Genomic DNA, 12018 nt, shown 5'->3' with positions numbered 1-12018 from the left:
GTGCTGCGACAAAGTGCTCTCAGACCAAAGTCACTTCTTAGCACCCTGGACATTGTTTGCCTCAAAACGCTCATCGTTCATGCTTTCACTTTCGCTCAGGATTTGGCAAATTCTTTGTTTCACAGCGTTGTTGGTGGGCTGTGGTGACCTAGCCGACACTGGACTGCCCGAATGAGGGTGGTGTGATATACTACCAGGTTCACCAAAGCATTGGATTGTTCAACAGACAAACAAGCTGATGCTGATATTAACCTTCTTGTGGACGGACAGACGGACGGATGGACACGTCTTTCATAACTACGCAAGATAGCTAGTTGCTTTACGTCGCACCGACACAGATAGGTCTTATGGCGACGATGGGACAGGAAAGGGCTAGGAGTGGGAAGGAAGTGGCCATGGCCTTAATTAAGGTACAGCCCCAGCATTTGCCTGGTGTGAAAATGGGAAACCACAGAAAACCATTTTCAGGGCTGCCAACAGTGGGGTTCAAACCTACTATCTCCCGAATACTGGATACTGGCTGCACTTAAACGACTGCAGCTATTCAGCTCCGTACTACGCAAGATAGGAACGTATGGGAACTTCAGATATGTACCAGATTCCTTATGCAGAAAGGTTTAGGCCAGTAAGTTAAGAGGCACTGAGTGCAGCAAGAATGTTGGGAGGGTCAAATTGCCCCGTGATCAGCCAATCTCTGTTCAACCTGATGATTCTTTTCACATTGAATAGTATACTTAACTTATTGTACATGTGAATCACTGCGTTAAGAAAGATATCTTCTATGCAAAGTTCTTATCAATGGAGAATGGATGCAGTGTTCAATGGTGCAAGTGTACAAGTTAAGGAGTCTGATAGAACTTCTGTTTTCAAGGGGTCTGGCAAGTTTGTAAATATTAAAATACTTTGAAATTTACTTTCAACTGAGGCCCTTTATAATTTTAATTTAGTCATGAAGAAGTGATGTAGTAATTAGTAATTGATATGTGAACTTGAATATTATTACCTGATATTGTGTAACTGATCAGAGTTTCAAAAACATCATTAAATTCTGAAAAATTATTCATAAGCTGAAGAAAACTGTTTTCATGTCTAATTTTACTTTTCATGCCTCAGTTAACGTCAAATGGCAAATCACTCCTTCCTCTCCACAAAACTCACCTCCAGAAAGATTTGCCACCAGTAACCATAGATAAAAATTCTTCTTCTAATCAATTTCAGGTGTAATTTCACTGATGTTGAAATTGAGGCATTTATGAACAAATATGATCTACGTCCAGGAGATGAAATTGGTGAAGATGAAGCAATGAAGATGCTGGCAGAAATAGATGCACAACACAGACCAGGAAGTAAGTATTTATTAATTTATTGTCCTAACACATGGTTCACAGTAACAGTACCCAGGAAACTGGAACTGTAAAATGGTGATGATGATGGTGGTGGTTTACAGTGGTTAGCGCAGTCTTGGGCCAAAACAGTGGATACATGCAAAGCAGTAGGTGCTAGAGATGCCTGCAGTAAAGGTGCATGTTGAAGGTCACAGTACCGCTTGATCATGCAGCATAAGGTTCCTAAAATTCAGTCTCTTTCAGTGAGTTACTTCATTGAGTAGTGTAAGATTTTGCACATGTCTTAAAATTCAGCAAACACATGTGTGTGTGAATTATCAGTTAAATAGCCTCATGAATAATCAAATGAATCTATTGCAATGCCAACTGAAAAGTTCATGCTTAAACAAAGAGTTTTTAGGTACATCACGTGCGTAATGAAAACTGACTCGCGTAAACAATTTCAGGTGAAATTCTCTGGTGCTCCAGTCCAGGTAAACCAACTGTTAATAAACTAAGAACAATAAGATCACTAAAAATGCTCAAATTTCTAACCCAAAATGAAGAGTTCTGATGGAGGGAAAAATTGACAAAATCGGCACCTTGTTTGCATGCACTCCAAATAAATCTTTGCTATATATTGCACAGGAAGTTGAAGTTTCATAAACCTCGGTCCATATGGCTACCAAACTTCACTGAAATCGTGAAGAGTAGTGCTTTACCATGTAAGCATAGACTGCAGCCTTCATCAGTGAAGGACAGGATAAGAATAGCAGTGATCATTGTTGACAAGTAGATGCTATTGTGCAATAAGGGGGGAGGGGGGGTTAGATTGGGCAGACAAGAGGATGGTAAGAATGAGCAGTTTTCTAACGTAAATGCCAGGTGCTTCCCTAGACCTGAGAACCAGCTGATGTCCATCTTCAAATAAGGTCAAAGGGATGAGAAGATGGGGATAAATGTTGGACTTCAACTGTGAAACAATCCCCAAATATTGTTTGATAGTTGCAGGTGTGAATGGGGATAGGAAGATCCAAGGTATGGGTTTTGCAGATAATACAGTGCTCACATGTTCATTTGTAAAGTAAGCCAGTGTAGAAAGTTGGGCAGTCTGTACTGAAGCTGGTAGATGATGCTGCATGAAGTGCAGTCATGACAACCTTGTTGGTGATGCTGTTGGTGAAAGTGGTGCTGGCGAGCGGCTGAGTTCACGGGGGAAATAGCCAGGAAGGGATGGAGGTTGGTATAGTTCATAGTAAGTGGGTTTGGTTGGTGCCTGAATGTAACTGAGGGGCTTTGTGGGAGCTCATGCATGTGAGAAGATAGAAGATTGAATGCTTCTTTTAAAATTTCATTGGTTTTATGGAGGCGAGGATGATATGTGGCTATAAAGGGTACTGGGTTTAGGTTGCTTGAAGTTTGGGGACAGAATTTGTGGTTTGGGAAATATGTCCGTCAGCCAATTGGGTGGCAGTAAGGCCTCCTGAGGTTTTTGCAGGATGCATGGACTTTAGGATGGCAAGGCTGAATGGTAGTGATAATTTCATTTGATATGAATATTCTTGAGTTAGTGTGAATTTGTTGCTTCCTGACACACTAATTCCATATGTACATCACTGCTGTATGCACATCCAATTGCCATGAGCTACAATGTCTGCAGTCATAAAGGATATCATTTGTAATTTCTCCTTCCAATATTATTAGAGTACTCTAATAGATTGTGCACGGATGTCAAATATTTTGTAGTAAATAATATTTCCAACGTACGTTTTAATCTGGATTGGCTGATATCCAGAATTATGTCATCTACTAACCTCTGTGAAAAACACTAATCTCAAAGAAACTTCAAAAAAATTAGTTGAGATGGTTTCAGCACCATGAAAGAAAACCTCAGGAGAATGTTGTGTATGGACAGAGAAGCTATAGGTGTTTTTATCATGCAGTGAAAATACATTTAGTACATAGGCCTACTGTATCTTTAATGTCAAACTCTGTTTCTCTGGGAGATGAAATTTGTGAACTGCTATCCTTTCTAAAATTATCTAACACACATTTTGTATATATCCCTTCACTTTGTATGGAACTGATGATGATGATTCTTTAGCCACCTTTGCCCGATATGCCATGCAGACATTTACTCATTCCAGCTCTTTATTATTATTATTATTATTATTATTATTATTATTATTATTATTATTATTATTATTATTATTATTATTATTATATATAATTCGCTGGGGCCATCAAGGACCACGTTAAGTCTTGTTGCATTTGACACTGAACTTGGCCTTCTTTAGAGCCCAAATTTCCCTCATTCTTTGTGAGTGGGCCTGCTTACGCTCCTCTGTCCAAGAGGCACCGTGTCTTCTCTTCGGTTGCTCATCTCAGTTTAGCCCGTTCGTCAATATTTTCTTGCGGAAGAGATCTCTGTTAAGGGCGTCTTCAGCTGAGATATGTAGCATTTGAAGGTCTTCTTTGGTATTTCTAAACCAGGGAATTGTGGTTTTGGGGTTTGAATCAAAAAAGTGAAATATTTCTTTAGTTAACTTTCTTCCGTCCATTCTTTTCAGATAACCGTAAAATCGTGCCCATCTTTTTCTGATTGTGTCGGTAATTTTCTCTATTTTGCTGTAAACTTCCTTGTTGGATCTCTTTTGATGGACTCCATTTCTGTACTTTGATCCCAAGATTCCTCCCACAATTTTGCGTTCTCTTTTCTCCAGTTCTTCAAGGAGTCCTTTGTTGGCATTTAGAGACAGGGTTTCAGCTGCATATAAAACTACTGGCTTCAGCACTGTTTCATAGTGACGTATCTTGGTGTTTTGGGAAAGGCATTTTTTGTTGTAGATTGTACGGGATGTTTGGTAGGCTATTTCCAGTTTGCATACTCGCTCCTGAAGTGCTTCTTTGTCCAGTCCATTTTTCATGATGATCTCACCCAGGTATTTGAATTTGTCTACTCGGGTGATGTCCCCGTATTTTGTATGGAGTTTTGGTGGAGCCTCTTTGATGTTAGTCATTACTTCTGTTTTCTCAAACGATATCTGCAAACCAGTTTGTTCGGCAATTTCCTTTAAAATTTCAACTTCAGCTCTAGAGGTTTCTATGTCGTTTGAGAGAACAGCAATATCATCGGCAAATGCTAAGCAGTCTGTTGCGATCCCCTTAGATTTGGTTCCTATTCTCAATGGACTGTAGTTGGTTTCCTGTAATCTCACCCGCCAGGTTCTGATGATCTTTTCAAGAACACAGTTGAAGAGTATCGAGGATAGCCCATCACCTTGACGGACTCCTGTTTTGATGTCAAAGGAATGCGAGAGACATCCGTGGAACTTCACCTTGGATTTTGTATCGGTCAGGGTGGCTCTAATTAATGCCAGCAGTTTCAAATCAACTCCAAATTCATTTAAGATGTTTAGCAGAACTTCCTGGTCAATGGAGTCGTACGCTTTCTTAAAGTCCACAAAAACAGACACATACTGCTTGGACCTTAGTGTACAATATCTGATGATCGTTTTGAGATTTTGTATCTGTTCAGCTGTTGAGCGACCTTTTCTGAACCCTCCTTGGTATTCGCCTATTTGATGTTCGACTTGTGCTTCCAAACGCTCCAGGATGGCAAGTGATAGAATTTTGTAAGTCACGGGTAGCAAAGATATTCCTCTGTAGTTGTTGATGTTCTTCATGCTGCCTTTTTTGTGTAATGGATGGATCAAAGCTATTTTCCAATCTTCGGGTAGGGTCTCCTTGTTCCAAATTTCTTCTATTTGCTTTTGCAAGATATCAAGTGATTCCTCTGGGGCATATTTCCATAGTTCTGCTGCTACTGAGTCTTCCCCCGGCGCTTTGTTATTTTTGAGACGGGCAATGTGGCGCTTGATTTCATCTCTGTCGGGTGGTCTGGAAACTGGGTACCTGAGTAAGGGTTCCTTGGTTTCAATGGGGCTTTGCGGTTTAGAGCAATTAAGTAAATTCTTGAAGTAGTCTGCCAGAATGCTGCAATTTTCTTCATTTGACGTCGCCAGTGAGCCGTCCTTTCGCTCAAAGCATAGAGATGGTGGTTTATAGCCAGTGAGTTTGCGTTTGAAGGCTCTGTAGTACTCTCTGCTTTCATTCTTTCTAAAGTTTTGTTCTATCTTTTCAATGAGAGATTTTTCGTATTTACGTTTCTCAGTTCTGAACACCCTAGCTGCTTGGGCACGTTGGGTTTTGTAGGTTTCCCAATCATTTTCTGATTTCGTAGAGTAGTACTGTTTCCACGCATTGAGTCTTTCTTGGAGGACTGGTTCGCAGGTACCATTCCACCAGGCATGCTTTTTGCTTCTTTTGATTTCTGCAACGTCTTTGGCGGCCTCAACAAGGAGACTTTTGGCGTTGTTAAAGTCACAGTCATTTGGTCTAGCCTTCTCCTGGAACTCCTGGACCCTTTGCCGAAGTTTATCATTGTCGAAGCGTATGATATGTTTGGTTGTCTTCCTTGTGTTTGCGGGAATTGGTTTGAATTTGATAAGAGACATATAATGATCTGAGGCCACATTGATGCCTTTCTTTACCTTGACATTCATAATCTCAGGGCTGTTTCTCCTGGAGATTGCAACATGATCAATTTGGAACTCTCCGAGAGCTTGAACGGGAGAACGCCAAGTCATTTGCTTTCTGGGTAGATGGCGAAAGTGGGTCGACATGACCTGCAGGTTGTGATTTTCGCAAATGGACACCAGTCTTTTGCCATTGGGATTGGTTCTTTTGTGAGCAGGGTAATTTCCTATAACTTTCTTGTACTTCTGTTCACGACCTAGTTGGGCATTGAAGTCACCCAAAAGAAGCTTGACATGGTGTTTAGGGATTTTGTTTTAATTTTTCATCCAGTAGGTCCCAGAAATTATCAACTTCGTTTGGATCAGACTTGTTCTTATCGTTTGTAGGAGCATGTGCGTTAACTAGGGCGTAGGTTTTGTTCGCACATTTAATTGTGAGTATAGACAATCTGTCATTCACAGGTTCGAAATTTGCAACCGATTTAAGGATCTTGGTTCTAACAGCAAACGCGGTTCCAAGCATCACAGCTCCATTGAGGATTCCTCTTTGTGCTTTGCTCTTGAAAAATCGGTAGCCTTCGGATTCAAAAATCTCTTCATCTGGGTACCTTGTTTCCTGTAGGGCCATTATGGATATCTGATTTTCGTGAAGAGCTTTGGTGAGGGTTTTCAGCTGCCAGTTTGTGTAAGTGAATTTATGTTGAAAGTTGCTAGAAAGGTTTTAGATTTTGGCCTGAGTTTTTGACTCTTTGGTGTACACCGAGACGCTCCGACTCGTCTCTTGCATGATGTCGAGTCTCCCCCAGAATCCGAACGAGACTCGTGCGCCGTGGCGTTCACGATGAGGGATTTATCTGAAGATTTACCCCCTGGGGTATGTTTCTTGAAATGTTGTGCCATCATGCTTTTTGACTTGACTTTGCTTTGGATGGGTACCCATCCTTTTACAACTAGGGTTGTTAGCCCTAGAGGTTGCCTCAGGATGTTTTCTGGCTTCTGGTCATTTACCAGTCTTCGCCGTAACCCTGGCAAGGGACCAGTTTTTTTTTTTCACGGTGGTATTTTATTTCCCTACTACCCTCTGACTCTGCTGGCGGCAGAGCCAGCGAGCTTCCCCAATTCCAATGGGACGCGCCCGATGGAGGTAACCGGTAAATACACTGACTGACAGAGCAAATGCAACACCAAGAAGGAGTGGTTCGAAAGGGATGAAAGTTGGGGAAGAAACAGAGACGGCACGGACGAATAATTGATGTTTATTTCAAACCGATATGCAGGTTACACAATGCGCACGGCATCGACTCAGTAGGATGTAGGACCACCGCGAGCGGCGATGCACGCAGAAACACGTCGAGGTACAGAGTCAATAAGAGTGCGGATGGTGACCTGAGGGATGGTTCTCCATTCTCTGTCAACCATTTGCCACAGTTGGTCGTCCTTACGAGGCTGGGGCAGAGTTTGCAAACGGCGTCCAATGAGATCCCACATGTGTTCGATTGGTGAGAGATCCGGAGAGTACGCTGGCCACGGAAGCATCTGTACACCTCGTAGAGCCTGTTGGGAGATGCGAGCAGTGTGTGGGCGGGCATTATCCTGCTGAAACAGAGCATTGGGCAGCCCCTGAAGGTACGGGAGTGCCACCGGCCGCAGCACATGCTGCACGTAGCGGTGGGCATTTAACGTGCCTTGAATACGCACTAGAGGTGACGTGGAATCATACGCAATAGCGCCCCAAACCATGATGCCGCGTTGTCTAGTGGTAGGGCGCTCCACAGTTACTGCTGGATTTGACCTTTCTCCACGCCGACGCCACACTCGTCTGCGGTGACTATCACTGACAGAACAGAAGCGTGACTCATCGGAGAACACGACGTTCCGCCATTCCCTCATCCAAGTCGCTCTAGCCCGGCACCATGCCAGGCGTGCACGTCTATGCTGTGGAGTCAATGGTAGTCTTCCGAGCGGACGCCGGGAGTGCAGGCCTCCTTCACCCAATCGACGGGAAATTGTTCTGGTCGATATTGGAACAGCCAGGGTGTCTTGCACATGCTGAAGAATGGCGGTTGACGTGGCGTGCGGGGCTGCCACCGCTTGGCGGCGGATGCGCCGATCCTCGCGTGCTGACGTCACTCGGGCTGCGCCTGGACCCCTCGCACGTGCCACATGTCCCTGCGCCAACCATCTTCGCCACAGGCGCTGCACCGTGGACACATCCCTATGGGTATCGGCTGCGATTTGACAAAGCGACCAACCTGCCCTTCTCAGCCCGATCACCATACCCCTCGTAAAGTCGTCTGTCTGCCGGAAATGCCTCCGTTGACGGCGGCCTGGCATTCTTAGCTATACACGTGTCCTGTGGCACACGACAACACGTTCTACAATGACTGTCGGCTGAGAAATCACGGTACGAAGTGGGCCATTCACCAACGCCGTGTCCCATTTATCGTTCGCTACGTGCGCAGCACAGCGGCGCATTTCACATCATGAGCATACCTCAGTGACGTGAGTCTACCCTGCAATTGGCATAAAGTTCTGACCACTCCTTCTTGGTGTTGCATTTGCTCTGTCAGTCAGTGTATTATTATTATTATTATTATTATTATTATTATTATTATTATTATTATTATTATTATTATTATTATATTTATTAACTAATATTAATAATAATAACCTCCTTAGGTTCACACTTATGAGAATTTATGTACATTGATTCATATGCCAAAGCAAATGTTTCTTATCATCTGAAAATATGCCCACATGGAAAATCTTAACAAGCATGTTTCATAATGTTGCTACCAGTTGGGACATGAATGCAAAAATCTTGGATAAAATAGAAGGAACAAACAAGATATTTGAAATCAGTTGGGACATGAATGCAAAAATCTTGGATAAAATAGAAGGAACAAACAAGATATTTGAAATCATTGATATATTGATGTACAGCCAGTCAGTAGTCTCCAAGGAACTCTAAACTGACACTGGTACTAACATGCAGTTTACTCTCTATGCTGTGAAAGCTTAACAATCAAATTTGATATTCATTATTTAATATTGTTTATGATCAGCCTCATAATAGCATTTCATTTTTGTTTCACAGGTGTCCCTGCAATGGGAAGACCATCATCTGTACGGCAAACGCTCGTCACACCAGCAGAGGTCCAGGGGTAAGTGTCTAATACTTAATTTACTTTCCCTCCTTAACAAGGCCTTCCTTTTAGGAATGATGTTAATGCTGATGTTGTTGTAATTTGATGCAGCTTTTCATTCCACCCTACGCTGTACTAACCTTTTCATTTCTATGTAACTACCACATCCTGCATCTACTCTTATCTGTTTGTCATATTCATACTTTGGTCTACTCTTACTGTTCTTACTGCCTACACTCTCCTCAAAAACCAATTGAACAAGTCGTGGATGTCTTCAGATGTGTCCTATCATTCTGTCTCTTCTTCTGATCAAATTTAGCCAGTTCGATTTGGTATCTCTTCACTGGTGATTCGATTTACCCATCTCACCTTTAGCATTTTTCTATAACACCACATTTCAAAAGCTTCTATTCTTTTCTAAAATTGTCCATGTTTCACTTCCAAAAAATGCCATGGTCCAGATGAAAATCTTCGAAAACATCTTTTAATTTCTATATCCATGTCAGAAATGAGTAAATTTCTTTTTCTTAAGAAAGGCCTCTCTTGCTTCTGCTGGTCTGCATTTTGCATCCTCCTTACTTCTGCCATCATTAGTTATTCTGCTACCCAAGAAATAATGTTCTCCTACTTCCTTTAAGACATCATTTCCTATTCTAATACTTCCTGCATCACCTAACTTTGTTCGACTTTACTTATATTTACTTATTTTCATCTTGTACTCCTTCTCCAAGTCTGTGTCCATACCATCCTGCAATTTCTCCAGATCTTCTGGAGACTCAGATAAAATAACGATAGATTATTTCAGCATTTTGATTTCCCCTTCTTCGATTGTACTGAACAAACTCCAGTCTTGCCTCACTCCTTAATGGATTGCTGCTTCTTATCACTGCAGACTAATTTTTGTACAGATTGTAGATAATCCTTCTTTCTCAGTAACTGATCCCAATCAACATTATCGAATGCCTTTTCTAAATCCAAAAATGCCCTTCTTAACTCGATCCTCTAAGACTGGACATAAAATCAGGCTTGCTTCACGTGTTCTTACATTTCTTGTGGAGCCAAACTGATCTTCTCCCAATTCAGCTTCAACCTTTTTTACATTCTTCTGTAAATAATGTATGTTAACATTTTGCAGGCTTAAAATTCTAAACCAATGGTACGGCAGTTTCGACACTTTCCAGCACCTGCCTCTTTTTTTGTGTTTTTTTTTTTTTTGCTAGTGGCTTTACGTCACACCGACACAGATAGGTCTTATGGTGATGCCCTGCTTTCTTGGGAATACGTATAACAACATTCTGTATCATACATCTACACACTTAAAAAAGTATAACATTCTGTATCATACATCTACACACTAAATTATATAACCTCACCATGCTGGTTTCCTTCTCCAAGACTGTGTCCATACCATTCAGCAATTTAAATGTAAAATTAAAAACTTTCCAGTCTGCCAAACACACAATTTCAGTATAAATATTACACTATAACATACCGGTACCTTTAAAAAACACATTATTAAACAAAGAATAAATATTGACACTTCGTGACCACCAAGTCGTGATCATAGTCTACACCTTGTTTCTGAATATCTGCCTAATCTTAATGAAGTCTATTTGATAACTTCCAGTGTCTCCACGTCTTGTCCAGGTATACAACCATTGTTTGTGTTGATTTGAGCCAAGTATTAGCAAGGACTAAATTATGATCAGTGCAGAATTATACCAGCTGACTTCCCTTTTCATTCCTTTGTCCAAGTCTGAATTCTCCTGCCACATTAACTTCTCTTCCTTGGCCTACGACTGCATTCCAGTCTCCCATTACTATTAGATCCTCATCTGCTGAACTAGTAGGCATATAGACCTGCAGTATTGTGGTGGGCATTGACTTGACAACAATAATTTGTTCACTATGCTGGTCATAATAGCTTACCTGCTGCCCTATTTTATTATTCACCATTAAATCAACTCCTGCATTTCCCCTGCTTGACTTTGGTTGATAATTCTGTACTTGCATAGGTCATCCTCAGCTATATCAGAATCACATTTGCATTTCTATCTTATACCTCCTAAAGACCTTCATGATATATTATTTCATAATTTTCAAGGAAAACTTATTTTAAAAACTTACAAATATATAAGCTTTGTGATAAAATTAAAATTACAAAACTTTGTCTATTATATACATGCATTTTGGCTGACAGAATGGGTCCTTGGGTTGATTAAGCATCTATCATAGGTATTTTTGCTTATTCTGTTGAATCGATTCCCATTTTGTTCTTATTATTTACAATCGTGAATAGACTATCAGTAAAATGTAATAAATAAAACTTGCGTGATAATTACAATAAAATATCATGTTACATCTTGACACCATATTTCTGGAGTGATACTATTTTAGGTAGAATATAAATGCGTGTTGACCTCTATAAAATATTTTTACATAAACACACTAAGATATTTTAAAGTGTAATTATTGTACTTTAAAGTCTAAAATACTTATTGCTTTGGACCTTGCATTGTTATGTGGTAAAATATTGTAACAATTTGTCTTTATATAACATCAGATATTTGATAATATTTAAATATGCCGTATATGGTTGGCTTTTAAGTCTAATGATTAAGTGTCAGTTCCTTCTTGCATAAATTACAAGTTTCATAATGTGATGTTTATGTATTGTGTGAAACATAAATGTCTATTAACTAGAATGCTTATCATTTACTACAGAAGTTTTTTTTAAACACTTAAATGTCTAGTAACATAGTCAATGTATTAGTGACATTGAAACGTGTTGGCCTTGATTCTTGCGTTATATTTTTTGCATAATTTGCCTTTTTTTATATATATGTCAAATATTAGTCTTTATAGGTTCCATTTGTAAATAACAGCACTTTTCTATAATTATGAGATGGATTAATACTCATTAAAATTATGCACTATATGTGTGATTCAATCCTTTGTTTACTGTATCGAACGTGTTCTGGCCTAACTTCTGTTCTGGAGTTTTCTCCC

The 12018-nt window shown here is 40.5% G+C and overlaps 1 protein-coding gene across 1 annotated transcript in view; it reads left to right on the top strand.

Annotated features, from left to right (window-relative positions):
* LOC136879283 (polycystin-2-like protein 1) overlaps positions 1-12018 on the top strand; it is a 163037-nt gene that overhangs the window by 149786 nt on the left and 1233 nt on the right. The window contains exons 9-10 of the mRNA XM_068229043.1: positions 1219-1346; positions 8961-9027. Of these exons, the coding sequence (XP_068085144.1) occupies positions 1219-1346; positions 8961-9027 (195 nt within the window). The remainder of the gene's footprint in view (positions 1-1218; positions 1347-8960; positions 9028-12018) is intronic.

The sequence above is a fragment of the Anabrus simplex genome, chromosome 8 (assembly GCF_040414725.1).
Source record: "Anabrus simplex isolate iqAnaSimp1 chromosome 8, ASM4041472v1, whole genome shotgun sequence".
NCBI classification, from domain to species: Eukaryota; Metazoa; Arthropoda; class Insecta; order Orthoptera; family Tettigoniidae; genus Anabrus; species Anabrus simplex.
Note: the sequence above shows the minus strand (reverse complement) of the source record. Positions and strands in the feature narration are given on the sequence as shown.